General features: G+C 55.5%; 1 protein-coding gene and 1 long non-coding RNA gene across 5 annotated transcripts; one reads left to right on the plus strand and one right to left on the minus strand.

Annotated features, from left to right (window-relative positions):
* LOC122702843 lies at window positions 1-1288 on the plus strand. Its single transcript, XR_006343344.1, has 2 exons — window positions 1-138; window positions 1137-1288. It is a non-coding gene; the product is annotated as an uncharacterized LOC122702843 (long non-coding RNA).
* Window positions 1289-2527: 1239 nt separating this feature from the next.
* URM1 (ubiquitin related modifier 1) lies at window positions 2528-18637 on the minus strand. 4 transcript variants are annotated; one of them, XM_043916720.1, is made up of 5 exons: window positions 18504-18637; window positions 14055-14125; window positions 5766-5847; window positions 4199-4292; window positions 2528-3833 (listed from the first exon to the last, which is right to left on the minus strand). In XM_043916720.1, the coding sequence occupies exons 1-5, from the start codon at window positions 18536-18538 to the stop codon at window positions 3765-3767; spliced, it is 351 nt and encodes a 116-aa protein (XP_043772655.1). In that variant the 5' UTR covers window positions 18539-18637; the 3' UTR covers window positions 2528-3764. The 4 variants fall into 4 exon arrangements, with proteins under 4 accessions (XP_043772655.1, XP_043772658.1, XP_043772657.1 ...); XM_043916723.1 differs by having other exon boundaries at window positions 4199-4247; window positions 18504-18566; XM_043916722.1 differs by lacking the exon at window positions 18504-18637 and adding an exon at window positions 18288-18497.
* Window positions 18638-25911: the final 7274 nt, after the last annotated feature.

A 25911-nucleotide genomic window follows, 5' to 3' on the forward strand; every position in this document is an offset into this window, starting at 1 on the left:
CCCAGCCCGGCTCCCCGGGCGCTGCAGGTGACCCGGCGGCGCATTCCAGAGCTCCCCGCCGTCCCAGCCACCGCCGCCGCTGCCACCGCCGGCGCCCCGGCCGCGACTCAGCCACAGGGAGGGAGAGCGCCCGAGCCGGTGCGTGCGCGGGGCTGGGCGGGGGCGGGAGACCCACCGGTGCAGCAGCCCGGACCCCGGGTTCGGAAACGCGACCCCGCCTCGGTCCCCCGTCTTTCGGATTCCCAGCGAACCCGGGGAGCCCAGGCTGGGGGCGGGGAGAGGGGAGTCGGGGTTCCCCGGGCCTGACACAGGAGGCTCCCCCGACCTGGGGCGGCGCAGAGACCCAGCGCGGGCTACTCTAGGGACCCCGGGCCGCGATCGAAGGAGACGCACGCCGGGGGCGACGGGGATCCCCACGCAGGGTCGGGATCCGCGTGCTTGCTCGTCCACCTTACCGCGGGATGGGCCGCGACCGCCGAGCGTCTGCGAGGTCCGCGCAGCTCCGGAGATCTGGTCCGGTGCTTTACAGGAGCGAAGCGGAACCCCGCAGGAGACCGGGGCCCTGAACTCAGGGGCTTCGCCACTGATTGTCCAAACGCAATTCTTGTACGAGTCTGCGGCCAACCGAGAATTGTGGCTGGACATCTGTGGCTGAGCTCTGGGAGCGACAGGGGCGGGAGCCGCAGGGAACCAAGCTCGGCGCGGGCGAGACCCCTCGGGTGGCAGCTGGCTGGCCCCAACGCGAGGATCGCGGCCCCGGCCGGGCGCGCAAAGGAGGGACGCCGGTCCCTGTCACCAGCGCCGCCATCCTCCTCTCTTCGTCGTCGTCCTCGTTCTCCTCCTCCTCTGCGGGTGACCAGTCCTGGCTGGCGGGGTCCTCCAGCCGATCGCGTCGTTTCCCCCTTTTTCAAATTTCGGCCGGGAACGAAGCTGGCACGCCGCGGCGGGGCCCAATTGTGGTCCGGAGAGCTCGTCCTCGGCCGGAGCCGCAGGAAGTCGGGGGCGAAAGGAGATGCCGGCGGACTGCGCTTGCTAACTCGTTTTGAATTGATTCTAACCTAGCCTCCCCTGCCAATACCCCCAAAACAAGCCTAAACCGACCCCTAAATCCCCAATAAACCGACCCTTCCCACCAGCTCCTCCAGACCGACCGATGGGCTGAGCTTCCTCCGGCTGATGCTGGAGTCGGAGAAGCGTCCAGAACGATGCGCTCCAGCCGGGCAATTGCCTCGGCTTGGGAAACAGAACTTGGAAAACGAATCCTTTTCATTAAAGACAAATCTTCTAAGATAGTGGGGTTTATTTGTTTATTTCCTCAAAAGTGGGTTCAGGAGTTACCTTGGCAGGGGGGCAACTGGGTGGTGTTGGGTCTAAGCCCGGGTCATCCATCCCCGACCCTTAATGTGCTCAAGCTGGAAAATGACCCCAAATGCTGTGGAGTGTGGCCCTGGCCAGCTTCAGGGCACCCCTCCTTGCGTGGAGAACCTGCTTTCCCCAGCAGCGCATCTTCCTGCCCTACTCATCAGCAGTAATGCACTAATTGGGGTGCTGGGGAGGAACGGCTAGCCTGTTTCTAGCCCTCTCCCCAGTGCAAGCAGGAAAGGAATCCTCTCACCCAGTTTCCAGGACTTGGAATGCTGTGGAGGGTGGGGTAGGGAGTGGGTAACGGGGGCACCGTAAAGCCCAGCGGGGCTCAAGTCCTCCCTTCCCTGCAGGAAGGGACATCCAGGTTACAAGAAACCAGACAGGCTGATCCTTAAAGTGAGGCTGTCCCTTGCCCTGCTGCTTAACATGGAGACCCTGACCTCAGCACCTAGAGCGGCTGGTCACACAGCCTCTCCCTCGACAGGCACCTGCACCCATAACCTCAACATGGCTACCCCCCACCCCACCCCCACACACACCCAGAGGGCCTTCCTCCACCTGCAGCAATGCCGGGAGCAGCTCACCAGCCAGGGGGTCATCTGTCCCCAAGGCCTTGAGACAGCACAGCCCCTAGCACTGTTAGGGCAACTGTTCGGCACTTCTGTCTCACTGCACAGTGAGAGCAGTTCCACCTTAAATTATTAACATTTAGTGAAAAGCAATGTTTGGGGCGGGATGATGTTAATGCCCTATTTTTTTTTCCTTTTTTTTTTGAGGTCTCCCTACAGCAAACAAAGCTTTTTCTCCAGGTCATGGGAAGTGGGGCTCAGCAGTCTTAACTATGCCTCCTCCGTTCTGAGGCTGCTGGCTGCGGCTTGTGGGACAAAGCCTGGCCTCGGACAGACGGGTAGGGAAGTGTCCTGGGACCCAGACTGGTCAGCACAGACAGGCCCTGCCACCCCTTCTCCAGATGGCCCAACCATATCATCCCTTCTCAGTGTCTGGATAGTCTGGGTTTCAAGTCCTGCTCTTTTTTGGGTGAAGGGCAGTTCTGAAAGCCCTGGGGTGAGGACAGGGAGGGTGGGACCAGAGAAGAGACTGCCAGCTGGGGGAACATGGGGTCCCACCAGTTTCGGTTTCTAAGGATGAAGTTCCAGGCAAGGCCAGTAAACAACTTAGTCTTTTATTTGCCCAAGGCCAGCTGTTGCAGGCACTGAGGCCCCAAGACTTCCAGAAGGGATGGGGGTGGGGGGAGTCACCCTGCCTCCCAGGTGCTGCCTGCCCCATCCTGCTTCCTGCAGGAGATGGGAGAGTAGATAAAGTGTGCCCTTGCACCATCAAGTATCTCAATTTTGTATGTGTGTCAGTCACTCAGTTGTATCCGACTCTTTCGACCCCATGGACTGTAGCCCACCAGGCTCCTCTGTCCAAGGGATTCTCTAGGCAAGAATACTGGAGAGGGCTGCCATTTCCTTCTCCAGGGGATCTTCCCAACCCAGGGATCGAACTTACATTTCCTGCATTGCAGGTGGATTCTTTACTGTCTGAGCCACCAGGGAAGTCCCCTCAGTTTTCAGATATAAAAATTCTGTTGTCGTTGGGGAGGAAACTGAGGCACATAGACCGCCCCCCACCCCAGGCCTCTATTTGCCAGTCCAAGGCCTCGCGTACACCCTCCCGCTCTCCACCCCCAGCGGAATGAGCTGCACACAGGCAGCCTTTTGCCTTGGGGGTGGGGAGGGTCTCAGGAGCCCATCTGGTGGCCTGTGTAGGGGGAGGCTGGCCAGGGTCAAGGGCTGTGGGTAGGGGAGCAGGAGGAGGGGTGTGGTTGGAGGAGCAGCTGCTGTGTGTGTGTGTTGGGGGGGGTGGTCGGTGCTGAATAGGGGACCCCAGCTGGGGTTCCATAATGATATCAATGGGGGACAGGCAGAGCCCTCTGCTGTCCAGATGGGGAAACTGAGGCGGAGGCTCCTCCCTGCTTTGAGAGGGGAGGGGCCTGCCGTCAGCTAGTGAGGTGCATTCCTCTTCCCCAGGAAGGCACCGCAGCCCAGGAGCGGCAGTGCCTCGTCAGCAGTCACTCAGGGAGACACAAGGAGGGACAGCAGCTGGTCACCTGGCCGCACAGAGTGGCACCGGCCACGCGGAGGGGCACCCTCCCCCATCTCAGCTGCTGGGAGGAGGAGTGCCCGGCTCGGGCGCCTGCCTTCCCCTGCTCACGTGCCCAAGAAAGGCTCATTTTTAGCACCTGGCCTCTTTTCCCTGCCTGGAGGGAGCTCAAGGGACAAAGTAGGGAAGAAAGCAGCCAAGGGGGACAGGAAGATCTGGAAGTAGGGCCCCAAGGGACTGTCTGATTCTTCTGCTCTCTCCACCCCAAGGGGGCCCGGCACACAGAGGGGCCCTTAGCCGCCGTGCAGCGTGGAGATGAAGAGGACGCTGTCTTGGTCCTGAAGCTGGTAGTCCAGCTCACCCTGGTCCAGGAGAGAAATAAGAAGACTGTCAAGGGCACTTTTCCAGTTTCTCCCCTGGGTGTTGAGAGGGGAAGTGGGGGGCGGGGGCTAGCTGCCTTGAGAGGGGAAGAAAGAATCTACCAGAAAGAAGTGGGTACCCTATCTGTTAACTAGCAAACCTCCAGGATGGAGGGCAGCTCACGACTTCCCCAGCGACCCACGCCTTCCTCATTCAGGGTGGGAGGCTTGAGAAGCCACCGTCTGGACGCCAGGTTTGGAAAGAGGGTGACCCCGCCACTCTGGGCCTGATGAAAGTTCCAAGGCTTTCCTACCACAGTGGTGGGTTGGGGAAGGGTTGAGGGAGGGCTGCTCCCCGAGGTACTGACCAGCAATTCCCAGTCGGCATCGTTAACCAGCACCAGAATCCCTGGCCGCCTGTGGGAAAGACGGTGGTGAGTAGCAGGGCATGGATGGCAGGAGCTGGCGAGAGCAGGGGCAGAAGCTTAGATGTTTGGGCTGCAGAGTCTAAGGGGTAGGGGGGGAGCCTTTTCTCTGGAGGGTTCCGGCAGAGAACACCCAGGGAGAGGAGGCGATAGGCAAGTCTGAGGGCCGGATAGAACACACGTGCAAATTCCATTGCCACCTCCCAGATCTGGGGCAGATTCTTTCGTTTCCCTGAGCATCAGTTTCTTCATCTGAACACAGGGTAAATCATAAGTGTCTTCCTCACAAGCTCCCTGGGAAGGATGAAGTGGGATGTCACGTGGGAGCTGCCATGGACCCACTGGCAGCAGCCTACCCTTCCAGGGGTCTAACCTCACTGTCCCAGGCCTCCCGCATGTGCATCCTGGCGAGGGGGCCATCTTGGCTGCTATGAATCAGGGAAGGCTGCCAGTGGCCCCCGAGCCCCTGACCGCCCGAGAGCTGCCCTGCCTGGAGTAAAGCAGGGTAGGCCGCTATCCGGACAGGCACCTTAACCTCGTTCCTGCCGGCAAGGACCCAAAGAGCACTGCTGTCCTTGGGGGTGACCGCCACAGCTGCTGGACCACGGCCTGGGCTCCAGGCCGGAGGGCAGCCCAAGCGCCCAGGGCCTGCTGGTGAACCTCTGCTTCCAGGCAGAGGAACAAGTCCCACAGGTGCCCTGCCCACTTCTGTGACGTATGAGGATGGCCTTGTTGTAGGGGTAAAGTGACTTCTTGGCACACAGAACCTGGATCCTTTCCCAGGAGGCTGAGCTGGGCCTGAGACAGACACAGAAGCTTTGGGCCAGGCGAGGGGTGTCCTCAAGTGAGCACAAATGTGCACGTGTGTGCGCATGCATGCAGTGACCCCCTGTAACCTGAGACCTGCATTGTACAGCTCGGTATCTGAGGCACACTTCAGTTTAATTTCCATTCAGGGAAAACTGAACACTTGGTTCCTCAGTCACACTAGCAACATTTCGAGGGTTCAGTATCCTCAATGCCTAGCAGCTACCACATTGGATAGTAGAGAGAGAACATTTCCATCACTGCGGGAAGTTCTATGGGAGGGCACTGTCTGTCCCAGGCTGTCAAAGAATGAGAGAGACTTTGGGGAGCATCTTTTCTCAGTGCTGCCTGCAGAGAGAGCTCAGTTGAGCCCAGAGAAGGGAAGTCACTTGAGCAAGGTTCTTTGGCAAGTTTGTGGCATCCAGAAGGCAGGACCTACGTTTTTGCGTTTTTTTTTGGTAAATTTACCAATTTCCTGACCCGGACTTTGGGAAAAAAAAAAACCCCAACAGTCTGATGTAGTAACAAGAAAAGTAAAATAAACTTCAACAGAGTTGGGCAGAAGCAGTCCTTCCTTGGAGGGCTAAGAGGAGGATAAAGGGGAGAGGAGGACCTGGAGGAGGCAGAGTCTGAACCAAGGCCAGGGGTTCAAACCTCCTTCCCTCAGCCCGCCCTCCTTGGGGAAGGGAAGAAAGGGACTCACACGCTATCTCCTTGGATGAACAGCTCTGGCCGCTCTTTTAGCAAATTCTTCTTGATCCAGACAAGGAGGCTGCGGATGTCCCCTGGAGAGGAAGGCACAGAACAAAACTAATGTCAAATTCAAGTGCTTTCTGGCCCTGAGGGCCTTGCCTGGAGCAGGAGGAAGTGAACCTGGGGCTCAGAGGGCCTCTTTTAGACCTGGCTGTCAGGGCGCCTGGACCTGTCGTTTCCAAGGTGAGGAAATGGACTTGGAGAGACCAGACAGGTCTTCTCAGAGACAGTGGCACCTGGCATTGCTGAAAGCTGGAAGAAGAGGTAACGGGGACTCAAGGTGGACAGTGGGAAGAACAGTCACGTCCAAAAGGGTAGACACACTCACGAGGCATAGGAGATGGTCTGACACTGCCAGGGGCAGGCTTCTCAGAGAGCCCCTCCACCTCTATCTCCCCAGCCAGTCCCAGATGGGGAGCATTTGGCTTTGCTCTTGGAAGGTCTGCATATATTTCCCTTTGTGAGGGAAGAAAAACAATTGCTGAGCCGATAACATCAGTTAATTTCCTCTGGCAGAAGGAGAGAAGGATCCTTCACCAGCCAGAGATGCTGACAAATCACAGTCCCTCTGCTCCCCCTTTGCAGAGCCCTCCAGGTCAGGGGCAGCTACCCTGAGAAAGCGAGAGGCTGAGGGTCGACAGGGCCTCTCCTGCTCGGCTGGACACTGAGACCTGCCTCTGTGTGGTTCTGGGGCAGCCACCAAGCTCTGCACCTCATCTGGAGGCTAGAGGCCACATGTCACCAGGGCCACCTCTCCTTTTCTGGGGGCCAGGTCCCAGGCCACGCACACTATCACCCCCTCGAAGGCTATGGCTCTCAATGATCCACTCCTCAAGCAGAGCATCCCCGAGGCTGCAGGAGTTTTCTCTCCCTGAGAGGACAGCTAGTCTCTGGGAAGCCAGCAGGGGGCTGGAGGTTAGCCATGCCCCTCCTGAGTCAGTCTCAGAGGGGGCTGCTATCCTGGGCCTGTGTCAAGGCAAAGGCCAGGGGCTCAGCTGGCGAAGTGCCCACGCAGTGCCTTGGTTTCCCTGGCTGAAGGCGGACTCCCAGCACGCAGGCCAGGAAAAGGCTGCAGGTCAGGAAGGGGCCCAGCTCTCCCCAGGCTAGGCCCAGTGCATGTTACCCACAGCACCAGCCTCGGGCAGGGTTTTAAGGCGCTCTCACGAGCCTGCCTGCCACCCCCTCAGGAGGCAGGCAGGCTACACCCTGGATGGCCTGGTTCACTCTGCTCTGTGCCAGCTCCCCTGGATCGTCTGCCAGCAGAGCACAGGGCCATGGGCAGTGGCCACGGGCTGAGACTGCGCCTTTCCATCTTAATTCCTGCTTTTAAACAAAGCCGACTGGAGTCCTCAGGGTCCCTGGAGCGGGCAGGGATGGGGCGTGCTGCCTCCAAGTAGCTGTAGTCCATTTCGACTCCTGGCTGGGTTCCTCCCTGAGGCCTGGGTTTCAGAGGTTTCCCCGTGGCCTCCATCTTGGCACTGTCTGGTGGGCCGCCAGCCCATACATCTTGTGGCCGCTCGATAGAGCTGCCGGGGTCTGACACATCCGTCAGCCAGCCCCCGCGGGCGGGGCTCTGCCTGTGTGTGCGGGGCTCGGAGGGTCTGGGCAGGGCCTGGCCTGAGGGCCACCAGCTGCACCTCCACAGCCCCTGCTGGCCTGTTCTGAACCAGGACTCCCTGGGTCACCGCCCCAGCTCCCTCTAAGCAGGGACCTGTGCTCCGCTCTCGTGGGCTGGGGGTGGCGGGGAGAACTAATGGTCATGTCGGGGTCATCCCAGTGACGGCAGCGTCATGGCGTCCCCAAGGGCTGGGCCGAGGGGCGTCTGCTGCGGGTGCTGGCTCATTTATCACGATGCTCCTCTTTGCTGAGGTCATTCCCTCCCTCCTCTGCGCCCCCCAGGCCTGCTCACATTCTTGATAGCCTGTTACCATGGTGAGGCCATCGCATCACCACCCGTATTGTTCCCCCATGCCTGGATTTGGGGGTGGGGAGAGGTGGAACTCCCGACTCCCTTCGCAGGCTGCAAGGGCCACTTGGCCTGGCCTGAAACACACCCCCAGGGACATCTTGCTAGGCTTGCTGAGGCCCAGACAATATGCAAATAGCCTCCAAGCCAGATGGTCGGCTTCCAAAGGCGCCCAGGGGAGGAGGAAGGGTTAAGCAGAGTCAGGGGCTGGTGGTGGCTTGGGGATGGCTCCGGGAACCTCACTGTCACCTTCCCTCTCTGCGTCCTCCTGCCTTCTGTGGCTTCCCATGGTGGCTGCCCTCCAGGGATCCCAGGATTGCTCGGAAGACAAATATTTACTGAGCAGCTACTATGTGCCAGGTGCTGCAGAGATGGCGGAGAACAAGATGGACACAGAGCCTGCCTGTGTGGAACCACACGCCAGCAGGGGAGGTGGACGGTACTTCATTAGTCGTGACAAATGCGTTCTCCTTTGTGTGGGAGCAGGATGAGTTTTTCTGAGGGTGTTCACATTGAAGCTGAGGCCCCAAGGATGAGTCGGGTGGGATGGGGGGAGCATGCCAGGCAGAAGGAAGAACATATGGGAAGACCTGAGGCAGGCTGGAATTGGCAGGTTCAAGGTGACAGAACTGAGAAGGCCAGAAGGTCAGCACGAGATGCGGCCAGGGAGGCAGCCTTGGCTGGACTACGCAGGGCGTGCGGGGTCCTTGAGAAGGGGCTGCTGGGGAAGAGGGCCCCCTCCTCGGGAGCCTGAGCCCTAGCACACAGCACAGAACCTCGCACACAAAACGCCCTGGACATGTTTACTGAGCACATGGGTCTGAGTTCGGCTGCATCATTTCCTAGTTAAATGACCTTGGGTAAGGAACTCTCTGTAGCTTCCTTCTTTGTAAAATGGGAATGGTAAAAATGCCTCTGAGGGGCGTTGTGAGGCTCAAATAAGATGATCCATGGAAAGCTCTTGGCACTATGCCTGGCATAGTGATGCTGTAATTCTTCCGTGAGCCAGAGGAAGAACCCTTCAGTTTCTCTTGCTGCCCCCTTTAGATGTTTAGACTCCTCAGAGGCTCCCTGGACAGCCCTGGTGGAAGGACTCACGCTGAGGGCACGCGGCACCAGGGCAGGGAGATGAGCACCCCAACCCCATGTCAGGTTTCCTGTGCAGGAAGTCTCGGGACCTGGCCTGCCCACTGTGGGAAGAGCAAGTGATGGGGCTGCTGCTCTCGTGGTGGAGTGGTTATGAGTCTGGGTTCTGGAGCTGGAAGGCCCTGGGGTGTGCACTAGATGGCCCTGGGTAGAAGTCACTTCGCCTAAGTCTCAGGGCCATCCTTGGACAAGGCGGGGATAATAACCCAGCTCTTGAAGCCAGTGGCAGGCCTAGCACGGTGTCAGACAAGACAAATGTTCCTGTTCCTGTGGTGATTCAGGATTCCTTATCCCGGGGGCTGCCAGAACCTTCCCCTAAAGGCCGCTGGGAAGGGGCACCATGCGTACCCCTCTTAGACCTACAAAGGCTCCCACCAGAATCCCATGTCCCAGTGGATCTGTCCTTGTCTGGGGACGACGACCACCCACTGTGGCGCCTCCCAGTGGTGTCAACTGAACTTCCAGTCTCATCCGATCTCGCACAGCCGACCCTCATCCAACCTCTTCTTGCAAGGCTTACAGGGAGAGCTTTTCTCCCAGTCTGAAATCTGGCTTCCGGTCCCTCCCACCCACAGAGCCTAGCTGGGCCTGGGGACCACCAAGCCAACGATGCAGACTCGGGAGAGCCAGTCCCCTACGGCTTCTCTCCCCCAGGTTAAGCGGCTCTGCTCCCCACTGAGTCCACCAGGCTCCAGGATAGGATCCTCTGGGAGTCCACCCCAGGCCTCAGCTGAAAGGGGAGAAGAAAGAGCTGGGATGGGGGGAGAAGAGAAGAGCGGGTAGAGGGAACATCAGAGGGTCCATTTACAAGTGAATGGGGGTAAGAATGGAGCAGTTTGTGGGCTAAACTGGCCTCAGAAGGAGGTTTACAGATGTGCGAGGGGACGCTCCTCATTGTTTAATTAAGCAGAAAGTGGATCTTTTCAAAAGCAATTTTGCACAGGGACTGGGAGGGGTGAGGGGGAGAGGAGGGTGGTGGGGAGGGGATCAGCAAACAGGCCCCAGAGCGGAGAAAGGAACAGCTGGCCCCAGAGAGGCTGTGAAATGCATGTTAAGCAGTTTAAAGTGCCTGGGAGCTCCCTAGCTGCCCCTGCCTCCCGCGCCAGCCTCCCTTCAATACAAAGGCAGAGCTGAGGAGCAGGGGAAGGTGAGGCACAGTCTCTTCCTGGGACGGGGCAGGTAAGGCCCACGCCAGGACCATCGAGGTTTGGGATTTGCTCCAGGCCCCTGACCAACCCTGGTCTGCGAGCCTTGAGTTGAAAGGATCCTTGATGCATTAAAAACCAGCTCTTAGTGGCCAGGGCCCAAAGCCGGTGGGTGCCTCCCAAACTCGGCCACTCAAAGCCTGTTGCGTGGAGGTGGCTGTTAAGAATCCCCACCTCCCTGCACAGGCAGCCGCTCACTGGATCAATGCACCCTGCCTCCCAGAACCATGCGCTTAGATCTGGAAGCAACTTTTCCAAACTGCAGGTGTCAAACTGATAACCAACTCATGCGTGCCCGTACTTGGTCGTGTCCGATTCTTTGTGACCCCATGGACAGCAGCCCGCCAGGCTCCTCTGTCCATGGGACTTCCCCAGTAAGAATACTGGAGTGGGGTGCTATTTCCTTCTCAAGGGGATATTCCCGAGCCAGGGACTGAACCCACATCTCCTGCACTGGCGGGTAGATTTTTTATCAATGAGCCACCTGGGAAGCCCAATAATCAGCTCAAGACAGACTAAATCAAGTCCAACCTCCCGCGTTACAGGTGGGTAAGATGCCTGCAGAAATAACTTATTTGCCAGCACATGCTGCCAGGGTGCCTCTCTTGCCATCTCACCCTCTCTGGCTTTTCCCAGCCTCTCATTCCAAGTTGGCCGGGTTGGAAGCTCTCTGCTGGCCCAGGACCCAGGGCCCTGGAGTCCCCTTGTTTGCGAGACTTGTCACAATCCATAATCTTACGGCCGCTGTTTTCTCTGCTGGAGTCTCCAAGACCTGCTTGGCCAAGTGGCAGCCCCTGGGCTGGGAAGGCTGCCAGACGGCAGATCTGGGCATGGGCTTGAGGAGCAGTGAGGCTCTCCCCGTGGCACCAGGCCCTTGCCCTCCTGTTGGGTTCCGTGTGCCAGGGTGAGACCTGGTGGCTGCCAACCAGCTCTGCTGCTCTGATGTGACCCACGCCTCTGGGCACAGCAGGGCACAAGTGGGAGCCAGAGGTAAAGACCCACAGCCAAGGGCCCAGAACTAAGCACATGGGCCACTTCCGCTAGCCTCCCCTCCTTCCTTCTATTTCATCCCAGAGAGGGGAGGACAGCCCCCTACCTGCCCCCGAGGCAGTAGATGAGGGATCCAAAACCTGGGTGTTAGGGACTTCCCTGGTGGTCCACTGGTTTAAGACTCCACGTTTCCAATGGAGGGGGCTTGGGTTTGATCCTTGGTTGAAGAACTAGGATTCCACATGCCATGTAGTATGGCCAAAAGATAAAAATAAAAACAAAACAAACCTAGGTCTTAGCCAGCTTCCCTACTTGAGTAACTCTGAACAGGTCACTCTCTCTCTCTCTGTGAGGTTTGGTTTCCTTGTCGATAGACAGTATATACTGCGGTCATCATGAAAACTGAGATCAGTAACTGCTGGAGCCATGAAGTGTGAAAACTGGAGAATATCCTGCAGGTCTGAGACGTGATGTGGTTTGGGGAAGTTCTTGGGATAAATGGTAATGGGATAGTGGTACCCTGCAGGATGGGGCGACCCTGACATCGGTTTCTGAACCCCAACTCTGCCATGGCATAAGCGCATGGTCGGGGGTAAGACCTTGGACATCTCTGGGTTTGGGTTTCCACTGTTTTTTTGGGGGGCGGTTCCACTTTTTAAAGTGGAAGTAATGACAGTTACCACCTAGGAATCTGTGACAATTACTTGTACCACCCTCTGGGTTCTGCCTACCCTGCCAAACTCAGCCTGTGCCCGAGGACACTGGCCTTCCCTCGGGTCCTTGACCACAAGGCCTTCTGCCTGGGGGCTTCACAAGTGCCGTCCTCTCTACTTGGAATGGGCCCCACGCACCTCTGCTCTCCCTCCACTTTGTTAGGCTGGCTTCCTTCCATTCCTCAGGGCTTTAGCCTCAAAGTCTCCTCTCTCTTTTTCTGTGCTGTGCAGCAGGCAGGACCTCAGTTCCTGGACCGAGGACTGAACCTGGGCCATGGCACTGAGTGTTCGGATCCTAACCACTAGGGCACCGGGGAATTCCCTCAAAGACACTTCTCTAAAGAGGCCTTCCCTTACCACCCTGTTGTCTCATTCAAAGCACCCTTTTGTTCTGATGCCAGTGATGACCACCTGTGCTGGTGCACATCTGTGTGTTTACTTCTTCACTGCCTGTCTCCACTTCCATTACTCTGTTAGCTCCATTAGGGCAAGAACCATATCAGTTTTGCTTAAGATCGAACTGGCACAAAGGAAAACACGTGTGTGTGTGTGTGTGTGTGTGTGTGTGCGCGCGCGCTCAGTAGTGTCCAACTCTTTGCAAACCCCTGGGCTGTCCAGGCTCCTCTGTCTACGGAATTTTCCAGGCAAGAATACTGGAGTGGGTTGTCATTTCCTACTCCAAGGGTACCCCCGACCCAGGGATCGAACCCATATATCTTGCATCTCCTGCACTGACAGGCAGATTCTTTACCCCTGCACCACCTGGGAAGCCTGGCATAAAGGAAAACACGTGTGCATATTCAAAAACATGTGTGCCAACCGCAGGAAAGAATAAAGTACTTTCTTCTACGACTGGTACTTGGTGAGCATTCAGTCAATGAATGAATGAAAAGGACTGGAATTATTAAACTTGGGCACTTTCATGTGGAGCAAAAGCAGGGGGAAACAAACCCTAACTTGTGATGTTTTAAAAACGTCCTGGATAAGTCTTTAAGGCTGCATCTTTGAGAGGCTTCTGACAGCCCCTTGTTTCCTCCCAAGGCTGCAGAGCCATCTGTCAGACTAAGAAACCATCACCTATATCATCTTGGACCTTCTCCCACCAGGGACACAATCCCACAGTCCTGACGTTTAACCTCAGCCTCATGCCCACACCCAGCTCCAGGGAGCAGTGCCCCGTACCCTGGCCTCTGAATGTGGCACAGAGACCCGCCCTATGCCACTGCCCTCCAACCCCAAGGGAGGGTCACAGACAGCCTTGGTAGGGGTGAATCTGGGCAATAACTGACACCTGGCAGGTGCACATCCAGTCCCAGAAGAATTCTGTCAAACCTCACTTGACTTTCTCTACTGCCCACCTCCAGGAACCTCATTCCCCTGGCTCCTCGTACAACTGACTTCCTCTTCTTCCCAGAAGTATCTCAGCCCAAGGTGAGATGGGCTCCCATTCCTGAATATTCTGCTCTTGCAAAGATCCACTGCTAGGGCTGCAAAGCCCCTCCACAGTGGCAGTGTCCAGCCCCTGCCTCTAGGCTACGCTGCTATTTACCCAGCTGGACCTCTGGAAATCCTCCTCCCCGCTTCCCCCAATCTGAAGGCAGGGTCTGTCTCCCAGTGCCTGGTACGTGGTCTGTGGCATGGGAGGTGCTCAGGGTGTGTTTGCTAAAGAAAAGATGAACAAGTATTTGAATGAACAAATGGAAAAAACCCTCTGTCTCCCTTAGCTAACCTCCCCCCTCCAACCTCCTTGACTGGACACTTTTCTTCTCATTGAAATTCATTTAAGTCCATCTGCATTGTTCCATTCTTGACAAAGGTTATCTCCTTTGTGAGGACATCCCTCTGCAGCCATCCAGTGATGGCAGAGATGCCTGGTACAGCTGGCTGACACCTTTTAGCAACCCTGAGAGATATGGATTACCATCTCCACCTTTCACAGATAAGAACACAGAAGCTCAGAAAGGTGAGGTGACCGGCCTAAGGTGCTAAGGGGATTCAAATTCAAGTCTGAATACAGAACCTACACTTGGAAGGATGCAGCGATGACATCTCCTCCCTACAAAGCTGGTTGACTCTGGAGAGGATGGAGGAGACAGCCTGGTGATCTCTCTCCCTTCCTCCCCACAGGCCAGGAAATCCTACCCACTCTCACTTGACTGGGGCTGAGTGACCCTGTGGAGCAGCTCCTTCTCAATGGTGCTCAAAGAGCCCGTACTCACAGGGTTCCTCCTGTCCAGGCAAGGTGACCTGATGCTTCTTCACACCGTCAAACAGGAGCTCCGCACCGCCTCTGCAAAGGAGGGCCAGAGAAAGAGCCTCAGAGACTGAAAACTGAGGACACTGGCACCAGATGCCCAAGAGATTCAGAGACCAAGGTTCAGGAACACCTTGGGTTCCAGCCATCAATTCTCCAATGTGGCTTCTTGATGTGGTAAAGCAGGACAGAAATAATGTTTATTAACATTTAAGTACCCAAATTTTCAGACTCTGGTTTTGACTCCTCTGCTTCCTCAAGAGGTAGCTTAGCACACAAGGGCAGAGCACAGGCCCTGAGGTGGAGACCAGGCCCCACCCAGGCCTGACTGGCGAGACCCTAGGCACGGGACGGCATCTTCTCAAGCCTCAATCTTTCCATCTGCAGAAATGTTGAGGAGCTACCTCATGGCACACTGGAGCCCCTAGGTACAAGGTCTCCCAGGGCCAGGTGACACTCTGAAATCCCCCCGCCTGTGCCCTGTCCCCACCCCTGCTGCTGGCCTGGTGGGCAAGCCAAAGTGCTAGAGAGCGAGAGAACCCCCCTGGGCTTAGCAGTAAGCTTGCCCTTTACAAGGACATTCGTCGTCTCATTTCACCTTCATGGGATCCCGGGGAAGGAAGGAGGCAGATATTATTAACGCTGACCAACAGAGAAGCAAGTTGGGGCCAGGAGAAGTTAAGTGACTTGTCCAAGGCCAGATAGGCAGTGGCTGAACTAGGATTTGAACCCTAACTGGTTTCTGGCAGAAATAACTAAGACTCCCCAGAAGGTCAGGAAGCCCCTTGAGGGCAGAATCTGGCTCACTTCTGGGTGCCAACACCTGGCTAAGGGAAGCCTGGGCCAGCAGAGAGGCTCCAGGCCAAGTGCAGATGCCAGAACTCATGGTGCGGACACTCAGGCTCTTTCAGCGCTCCACGCTGCTCCTCCCCCGGAGTCTCGTCTCAGACTTCACGTGGATCTTAACTGAGAAGGCCTTAACAGACTTGGGACGGGTGTGATGACTCCCACCCCACCACCCTTCCCCAATGCCGGAGAACAGAGGTGTCCTGAGACGGTCCACTGGGAGGCAAAGGCAAGGCACGCATTGTCATGAGGGAAACATGGGGCGACTGTCATCCAAACAAGGTCACGCTTTGTTGATGCAGAAATGTGGAGGGGGAGAGGAGGCCCATCTGTGGCCGCGCGCAGGGCCATTTCAGCTGCAAGCCCATACAGAGCCTCCATTTATCCCCTTCCAAGAGCCCCGCTCTCTCTTGGGTGGGGGCTGGCACATGCAGCAGCTGGGGTGGGGGAGGGCGACAAGCAAGGGGTGACAGGAGTTGGGGGGTCAGAGGAGTGGGAACTGGAAGCGCTGGCACCCAAGCAAACAACCCAGATTGGCCAAACCTGGTGGTGCCAGGCGCAGAGGCCAGCGCCGTTTTCCCTTCACAAGCAGATAAAGAACCAGTCTGGCTCAGCGATTGACCTGTCACTGCTGGCTTTGCCAGTGCCTGAGGGAGGGGTTGGCATTTCTGTGGTCAGAACATCTGGAGGGTAGGAAGGTGCACGCCCAGCCTCTGAAGTGATTCAGGGAGGCAAGAGCGGGCCCAATTTGGTCCCAGAAGAAAACCAAAGTCAAACTCTCGTAGTTCCTACAGGATTTGCGACTCAAATGCAATCAAGGCATCACAACCCAAGACACCTCGTCTTTCTTCCACTTCCTAGTTCTTGGTGGGAGGTGTCTGTTGGTACCAATGACTGGTACAGACACTCTTCAAATAGTCTTCACTTTTTCGAGTTTACCTTCATCTTTTTATCTGAAATATTTTACTTTTGTTCATTTCTCCTCTACCTGCGGGGATGCAAGTTCTGCCTAAAACAGGGCCTGGTACACAGCAGGCATTCAAGAAATATTTGCTGAAATGAGTGAAAATGCCCATTTCCCCACTTCTTCTCTGACCCTAATGGCATTCCCTTCCTTTGCCAATACCTCCTGGACTCAAGGAGGAGGAAAAGGAAGTGGGACTCTCACATCTGGGCTGCAGTGACACTACACACATCTGTATTACCTACACTGCATCCTCTGTGACTTGAGAAATTGCTCTGGCAGGACGAGGATGGCAGACCTGGTCAGTGATAGGTGGGAGAAAGGAAAGAGCAGCCTTCCGGAGCGTCTACGAGAACTGGTGGGGCTGCGGGGACACAGCTGCTCATGGGAAAGAGGCAAAGTCCCAACCCTTTGCAATCTTCAAGGATCAAGGTGGCACTCAGGGACAAAAGGGATAGACTGATGGGCAAACCAGTTTCTCTGTAAATCTACTTAAGTTCAGAGTAAAGGGTGAAGGAAGTGGGCTGAGACACAGAAAATTAAAGAAAGGCCAAGGGGAGAAACAGGCACTGACAGAGACAAACAGAGAAGGTCTCTGGGTTTAGCCTACATATTGGGCATTCCTGCTTCCCAAGAAGCTGCAGTTCTCATGGGACCCTGTGGCGGTGGGTGGTGGGAACACTGTCTTGCCTTGCTGGTGTTCACTAGTGCTCTTGGGGTAAGGGAGACCGAGATGGTGGTGCCAGAAAACAGGAACTCCAGAAAGTCTGTAAGCCCTGGAGGGCAAGGACCACGTTTTCCTCATATGACTTCCCCACTGCTGCCAGCACAGGACCTGGCAGACAGAAGACATTTCTGAAGACAAATGCCACGTCTGACTCAGTGAACATGAAAGGTAAATTGGCTGTGGCCGTGGTGGTGGTGGTTTAGTCGCTAAGTTGTGTCCGACACTTTCCGACCCTATAGACTGTGGCCCGCCCGGCTCCTCTGTCCATGGGATTTCCCAGGCAAGAAATACTGGAGTGGGTTGCCATTTCCTTCTCCAAGGGATCTTCCTGACCCAGGGATCAAAATTTCGCAGGTGGATTCTTTACCACTGAGCCACCTGGGAAGACCAAGCCAAGCCGACTGTAGATAAGCCTCAACACTGGTAATCTGTAGCTTGTCTGTCTTCAGCTCTGCTGAGGCCTGTCAAAACAGCAGGGACCTCCCGGAACCTGCAGGCCATGGGGGACATAGCTGGGCAAAGGGTCAATAAAGCAAAATAGTCAGGTGGCCAGACTAACACAGTTCTAATTGGATCCATGGGGCCAGACAATATCATCAATTAAAATGCAGTTAACATTCATGAGACTACCCCCTCATAAGGGACAGCAACGCTGAACACTGGAGGGCATGGACAAAGTTCTATTTATCTTTGTATCCTCTGTGCCTGGCTTGCTGCCTGGCACATGGTAAGCACTCAATAAATGACTGGTGAATGGACTATGCAATGAAGGGAATCCATGAAAGAAACTGGAGGCATCCAATAGAAGGAAAGGCATTTATAGGCAGAAGTTTCCGATTCCCATCCTAGACTTTCCCTTTCACAAGCCTTGGCTTGTTTATCTTCACACACAGAGACAAATCTAGTCCCAGCTTTTCCACATGACTCTGGAAATTATACCGTCCATCTCTGAACATCTCAGTGTCTCTGCCTTTTCCCTAAGCTTTGCACTTTTTTTTCCCAGCTCTGAAATCACATTAAAAACCTTCTGTCTGTAAGAGGTAGAAGAGAATGCCTGGAGGAGACTTCCTCTTTGGTCTGTGTTTCTTTGGTTATTAGCGTGTATGCCCCCATCCTACACTTTTTATCTTGAGCACACTATAGTGGCACAGAGGTAAAGAATCTACCTGCCAATGCAGGAGACCCAAGAGTCAGGTTCGATCTGTGGGTCGGGAAGATCGCCTGGAGAAGGACATGGCAACCCAGTCCAGTATTCTTACCTGGAAAATCCCTGGACAGAGGTGTCTGGTGGGGTGCAGTGTATGTGGTCGCAAAGGGTCGGACACGATTGAGTGACTAAGTACACGCACATGTACACGCGCTAACCCTGTACTGTCAGGGTTAGACTCTACTACTGTGCTACCTAGCCCCATATCCCCACCTGACTTAAGACCTGCAGAAGGCACTCAGCAAGTTTACTAAATGTACCGGAAAGGGTTCAGGTTTGTTTAACACCCTCAAATCTTCGGAAAGGTTGGTCCTTCTCGTTCCTGGAAGCTCAGATGCCAGACACACGGGCCTGCTCCAAAATGGAGCTGGCAAACAGGGCCGGGAGGCCTGCTAACCGTCACGCCTTTTGAGTCCCGTAGGGCGCAGGGCATGGAGGAGTGCCAAGAGCATACCTCCAATTCCTGGGTGTGCGCATCTATTCCCGGACATACGGCCTCGTCGCCCAGGGAGACCAAACCTCTCAAACTCTCCCAGGCGGGTGGCGCAGCTCAGGGAAGTTGCCGGGGGCCTCGGCGATTCGGTGGTGACAGGCCCCAAGGCAGAGGGAGGGGAGTTACGGGCCCGACGACTTCAATCCATCCCCACGGCGCCCCAGCTCTGTGACTCACCCGAACTCCACCTCCACTGACAAGGGCGCTGCCATGTTGAGGAAGCCGAGCGCACAGGAAACTCCCCTCAACTTCCGGCTCTACTGGCCCCCGTTTCCGGTTGCCGCGGACGGAAGAGGCGGGGCCGGGGAAATCTCCTCTTCAGCTATTGGAGGAAGGTTTGGAGCAGGAAGCTGAGGCCGGAGGACTGTGGTCCTTGTTAAGGGGCGTTTTGGTTGGTCGTCCTGTTTCTTTTCGGGACGGCGCTCAGCCAGCCAGGGCGGGAAGCGACTGATATCAGCCACAACTCGGCGGAGGAGAGACCTGGCATCTTTGCGTTGTGACCGTGAGCCACGTTACTGTTTATCTTGCATTAGTTACCAAATTGCCTTCTGTCAGCACACCGCTTGGACGAACCGTTCACTTGTCTTGAATTATCAGTGGCATCCAAATATTTACTTCCAGCCCAGAAATCTCTCTCTCGAGCCATCGACTCGCAGTCCAACCTCCCTTTCGCCATCGACTTGGATTTCATTCATTCAGCAGATATTTATTGCACGTCCTCCGTGTACCTGGCATTTTGGTCGGTGCTAAAAGATGCCGGTGGTGAATCGGATAGGCAAGGTTCCTGTCTTTAGGGCACTCACAGTCTCGTGGGGGAAACGAATCAAATAAACATACGAGTCATGCTAATAAGTGTAAAATCTCAAACTGAAAAATGATCTGGCATCATAAGGACTTCAGAAAGAAAATGGGCTGCACTGGACTTGGGCTGAGCTCTAAAGCCTGAGTCGAGCTAAGTAGGTGGATATGAGGAGAGAAAAGCCGCTGGGAGCATTCCAGCGAGAACGGAAAGTGCAAAGACTCTGGGTAGGAGGACATGCTGGAGCACCAAGGGAAGGTAGAATTTGGGGAGCAGGGGGCCTGATAAGACACGAAGCTAGACCTGTAGGCAGGGGCCAAATCGTGACTTGTGAGCCAGGTAAAAATTTCAGTCTCTTATCCTAAGAGCAGTGGTAGGTAGGCCTTGGAAGGGTTTTGGGGTGTGTGTGTGCTTGTGACATTATTAGAACTGTGTTTTAAAATATCCTTCCTGGGACTTCCCTGGCGGTCCAGTGGTTAAGATTCTGTGCTACCACTGCAGGGGGTGCAAGTTTCATCCTTGTTCAGAGAACAAAGATCCCCCATACTACGTGGGGCAGCCTAAATAAATAAATAAATAGGTAAAACATTCTTCCTGGCTGCAGTGAGAACTGGAAGGAATAGGGAAGGAGATAGGGAGACTACTGGAACCTGTTACAAAAATGCTAAACCACACTTCCAAAATTGAACTCATCGTTGGTAGCTTAAGGTAGTGTACCCTGGTGGCTAAGAGCGGATGTAAGGATGTGGTCACTGCTAAGGGCTCAGAGTTCAACTGCCAGCTTTACATCCATGTCCCACCATTTCTCATCTGTGTCTTTGGTTAAGTCCTTTAACATCTGTGCCTCAGTTTCCTCGTCTGTGCAAATGAAGATAATAGCAGCCCGCATAGGGTTGTCATCAGAACTAAATGAGTTCTTGGCACAGTGCCTCATTTCCTAAAACAGGCTCCCCTGTGTTCCCCATCTCAAGGATACCACTGCCATTCACGGAAACACCTAAGCAAGAAACCTTGGACAAGAGCAAGAAACCTCTCCCATATCCAGACAGTCACCACGTTTGGGTTTGTCTCCATGCTAAGCTGATTTTGCAGCCACATGTTCTTCTACCACCAGCACCTCTCACCTGCACCTGCTTCTCTGGCCTGCCTGCCTCCCACCTCCCTGCCTCTGACCTGACTTTCTTATACAGTTCAACTCCACAGACAGCTGTGAGTGCCTTCAGTATATCGGGCAGTGTTCCAAAGCGCTGGCAAAATGAGGAAAGCATCAAAAAAAGAAAACCCTGTGGCTAGTGGAAAGAACCCACCTTCACTGTGCTGTGTGAAACTCAAGTTTTCTCAGTCTGTAAAGAAGGCTTTGGGACCAAATGATCTCTTAAAGGTCCTTTCAGTAAAAATGTTATAGGGAATTCACTGATGGTGCAGTGGTTAGGACTCAGTACTTTTGCTGTCAAGGGCCTGGGGTTCAGTTCCTGGTTGGGGAACTAAGGTTGTACAAATATATGTGTAGAGTAAGTGTTAGTAGCTCAGTTGTGTCTCAGTTGCGATCCCATGGAATGTAGCCCACCAGGCTCCTCTATCCATGGAATTCTCCAGGCAAGAATACTGGAGTGGGTTGCCATTCCCTTCTCCAGGGGATCTTCCCTACCCAGGGACTGAACCCTGGTCTCCTGCATTGCAGGCAGATTCTTTACCACTGAGTCACCTCACACACACACACACACATATATAGTCTAAGATATTTCCACTGGCTCCTCCAAGGGCTGATGTCTAGAAAGCTTGCCTGATTCATCTTAGAGCCTTAGCTCATAGTAAGGAGATTTATACATTGTAGGGGTTTGGTAAGTGCTTGCCCAATGAATGAATGAATGAATGAATGAATAAGCAAACACATATCAATTCCCTTCTCAGTCATTCACTGGCTTCTCTTTCCCAACAAGGTAAAGGCCTCTGATTTGAAGCCACCTTTAGTTAGGCCACGTAGAGTTGAATATTCTCTAACTGCAGACTGCTGCCTGCTGAGCTGGAATGGGAGAGCTAAGTAGCTTTTGAAAAACTTCATCCATTTGACAAACATTCATTGAGCACCTATTAAGTGCCAGGCCCAGGGCTGGTGCTGGGAACACAAGGGTGGACTTTTAAAAAAAACCAAGGGGTCCCTGCCTTCCTGGGGCTGATATTTTGGAAAAGACACAGATGTGAAAATAGACCGCACAGTGCAATCAGTTGTTATGAAGGGGGAACGTGGGGACCTGTGGGAGATGAAAGAAGATCCAGTCCAGCCCCGGGATCAGGCAAGGCTTCCCAAAGGAAGTCACATCTAAGCCCGAGTCCCAGGAAATTGTGGGAGGTGGAGGTGGCAGGAGAGGACAGGTAGGGAGGCCAGAAGTATTCCTTCCTTCCCAGAGAAGTGGGAGCCCTTCCCACATCGCTTCTGGGTAAGTCAGCCCACTCTGAATGCCTGGCTCTCACACTTAGAAAGTGCTTCCTCCTACTCCAGCCTACCTAACTCAACCTGCTGTTGAGTGCGCTCTTTGCGACGCCATAGACCCCTGCCAGGCTCCTCTGTCCATGGGATTTCCCAGGCAAGAATACTGGAGTGGTTTGCCATTTCCTCCTCCATGGGATCTTCCCAACCCAAAGATTGAACCACCCATCTCTTGGGTCTCCTAAATTGGCAGGAGGATTCTTTACCACCTGGGAGGTAAGTTCTTTACCACCTGGGAGGATTCTTGTGCCCCCTGGGCCTGTGCTGTCACTTCAGTCACGTCCTACGCTTTCTGACCCCGTGGACTGTAACCTGCCAGGCTCCTGTGTCCATGGGATTTTACTGGAGTGGGGTGCCATTTCCTCCTCCAGGGCATCTTCCCAACCCAGGGATCGAACCTGCATCTCCTGCATTGCAGGAGGATTCTTTACCACTGAGCTACTGGGGAAGCCTCAATCTCCTGAAGAGAAGTGAAGTGAAAGTTGCTCAGTTGTGTCTATGCAACCCCATGGATTGTAGCCCACCAGGCTCCTCCTCTGTCCATGGGGATTCTCCAGGTTAAAATACTGGAGAATTCTTCTGCAGGGGGTCTTCCCGACCCAGGAATCAAACCGGGGTCTCCTGCACTGCAGGCGGATTCTTCACCAGCTGAGTTACCAGGGAAGCCCTTCTCAGCCTCCTAATCAATAGCAACAACGTATTCATTCAGCGAGTAATGACCCCCTACTCTGCACCTGCCAGGTGCTTCACATGCATGACCTGCTTGATTCCTGGCGCAGGGGCTATTAGCCTCTGTTTTCAAATGTAAAAACTGAGGCTCAGAACCTGTGACTTGTTCACGGACCCCCACTTGTCAGGCCTTAACCCCAGGCTGTCGTGCCTTCAGGACCCCTGACCCTCACCGCATTCTGTTGGGCTCAGCTCACTCAAATGCCTTCCCCTGGGACCCACGCAGAAGAGGGGCGTGGACCCCAACTCCTGTCCCTCCAGTAGGCCGGCCAGCCGGGCATTGGGCGCTACCCCTTCCGAAGCTCCGAAGGGAGACAAAGGCGGGGTCTGCGGGGGAGATGAGGGCGCGGGCGCCCCCCTGCCCGCTGCCCTTTGTCTCCCCGCCTGCTCCCCTCGTGTGCCCCGGAGGCTGGGAGGCGCCTCTCGCAGGCTTCCTCCTCCCATTCTTGTGCTAATTGGGTGTCAAGCTGAGATCAGTGAGAAAGGAATCTGCCCTGGCTCGGGTTAAACTGCCGCCAAAGACGAGGGCTGAGCCCAGAATATCATTAGGCTGGGAGGAAGCGGGGCCCCCTCCTCCAGCAGAGGGGCTGGCCACGCATTCAGGCTCCTTTGAAAGTCGCTTGGTCGCCCCTTCCCTTACCGCCAGCGCCTCAATAGGCCCCTCGGCGGTATTTAACCTTCTTCCCAGGAATTGAAAGTGATACGCCAAGCACTGGCCTAGGCAGCCACTTGCCTGTCCAAGGGCGGTAGGACCTCCGGGGATGCTCAAGGCAGGCCTCTGGCAGCCTCCCTGGGCTCAGATTGAAGATGGGAATACTGAGACTGGGCAGGGCGGTGCCTCCCAGCGCTGTTATTCACAGGCCCTGTGGTCTGGAGACACAAGCCTCTCTGAGCCTCCGATTCCTCGTCTGTGGAATGGGGATAAAATAGTAGCTGCTTTGTGTTACGGATTTAATGATGATGATCAAGTGCCTGGCATTGCATCCAGCACATAGGAAGCGCTCCACTCCTGGTGGCTGTTAGCAGGTCAAAGGAGTGTGGGCTTATTGAAGGATTTCCTAGCAGAGCTCCCAGTCCTCCAGGTGTGCAAGGAGTGCCCGCAACGGATTCACTTTGCATACCCTGCCTGGACTCTTCCCCAGCCCCACCCCTGCAGCCCTACAGGCCCTTCTTTCACCTGCCCTGCTTGACCTGACCTTTCACTGCCCCTTCTATCTGGGCCATTCTTCCCCTTCCTCTTCTTGAATGACTACCTTGAAAAGCCTGTGACCATGAAACACAACTTCCTCACCTACTACCCCAGCCAAGACATGGGGTTAGGGTGCAGCTTAGCACAGACCCTTTGCTTCCTGACTGGTTGCCCCCTCTCCCCGACCCCCAGACAGTGGGCTCCCTGAGGGCAGATCTCACCGTGTCCCCCCAAGCCCGCTCCCTGCATAGAGGCCTTTTGAATCTGCTCTGCAGATGAATGGACACAGTACTTTGTAAACTGTGTAGCCCGCCAGTCTCCTCTGTCCATGGGATTCTCCAGGAAAGAAGACAAGTGGGTTGCCATTTCCTTCTCCAGGGGATCTTCCCGGCCCAGGGATCGAGCCTGTGTCTCTCGTGTCTCCTGCATGAGCAGGTGGATTCTTTACCAACTGTCACCAACTGGGAAGTTGAAGCACTATGTAAATGTCAGGAAATGCCCAGTGAACAGTAGCTCTTGTGAATTAACTTCACAAACATGTATTGAGCACCTGCTGCAGGCCCGGGAGATGACTCACAGCCTTGGTTTGGGATGAGCAGAGGCAGACAGGGGAACTGCAAGGCCCAGGGGCCCACCAGCCCCACCCCTCTTGGGGGCGCTTGGGAGAGGGGGCTGGTACGGAAGTGGGGAACCTAGGCCTAGGCTGGGATCTTAACACCGAAAACACGTCCTTTTTTCCTTTTAACTACCATGTACCTCACAGGTATCAGCACCAGTTCCTGGGCTAGATTTCCAAGCACAGTCTCATTACATGTCCACAACTGTCCTGGGGCAGGGATTCCTGTTGTGTTTAGTCATTCAGTTGTGTCTGACTGTTTGCAGCTTCAAGGACTGTCGCCTGCCAGGCTCCTCCATCCGTGGGATTTCCCAGGCAAGAATACTGGAGTGGGTTGCCATTTCTTTTTCCAGGGGCTCTTCCTGACCCAGGGATTGCACCCGTGTCTCCTGCATTGGCAGGCGGGTTCTTAAACCACTGAGCCACCTAGACCACCACTTACAGGGGAGGACACTGAGGCTCAGCCTGGCCAATGGACTTGAGAGCAGGCCTGAGCGGGAGCTTTTGACCACCACTCCTCTGTATTGCATCTTAGTGACTGTGTTCAACCAAAGGGAAGGAACAGGCACCCCTGGGGGTTCCTTCCCATTGGAGAGCCCTCCCATTGCTGAAGGTTAAAGACACAAAGCTTCACCATCAGTCACACCCAGCCCCACTGGAAGCCCGATCAAAGGCCCACCACAGAGTGCTCTGGGCTGGGTCCCTTGCCTGGGGGTCACGTGGGGACTCTGTCCCTCCTTCCCTCGGCTGAGCATCAAGGGCTGGATCTGATTCTGCAGGACCCACGCGCCCTCTGCTGGTCATACTCGGGCACTGCGCCCTTGCCTGCCACTCCCAAATCCCACCAGGTTATCATCTCTCTCCAAGGGCCAACTCCAGCTCTGCCGCCCCCTCGCTTCCCGCAAGAGTGGCATCGGAAATCCACCATCTTTCAAAGGTCACCCCCCACCCCAGGAGGTACCCCAGACTTATCTTGGCCACCTATCACCCAGTCAGCTGCTGGCCTGGGGTGTGGCTCACAGTTGGCTCTACAAGCATGCGTGGCATGGAAGCTGCCTTCTGCACCAAGGAGGCGGCAGTGGAGTGGCGGGAAGGGCATGGGGCTGGCATTGCAGTCCCAGTACTCACTCTCTGACTCCAGCAAATGATGGACGGTGGTGAGGGTTAAATAGTGAAGATGAAGCCCTGGGGTACGTGCCCTGCCTGTGGCCCTGGCTTGGGCCGAATGGTCTCCCCCCTCCTCACCCCTCACCCCCACTTCCCGCTGGCCTGGGTGTGACACCAGGGATGGGCTTCAGGGGACAGCTGGCCCTCCACTGGCATTGCAGGCTCACCAGCTCTGGGAAGATGGCTCCAGGAAGCCTCAGACTCCACCCGGCTGGCTAGGCCGGCCTGCTCTGTGCCCCGAGAGCCCCCAACCCCTTGGGAAAGTGCAGCCCTGGCAAAAGGAACAGCATGAGCAAGAGTGTGGAGCTGGGACCCTGTGCTGGCCTAGGGCTTCCTCCCTCCGTGGCTCTGAACGGCCCAGCCCGTTCCTCAGCCTGGCTCCCTTCGGCTCTCTGAATCCTCCCGATTCAGAGGAGACAGTTACTTGCCCAAGGCCACAGGCTCCTAAGTGACACCTGGCCGGGCTCAGGTGGGAACCGCCCCTCACCTGAGATGCAGGGACCGCAGCATCTTACCTGCCACATCCCTCTGTCTAAATGAACGAAGGAGTTGGGGAGGGATGAATGGGGCAGGGCTGGGGTGAGTGTGCACACAGGC

This window comes from Cervus elaphus, chromosome 11, assembly GCF_910594005.1.
Source record: "Cervus elaphus chromosome 11, mCerEla1.1, whole genome shotgun sequence".
Lineage (NCBI taxonomy): Eukaryota > Metazoa > Chordata > Mammalia > Artiodactyla > Cervidae > Cervus > Cervus elaphus.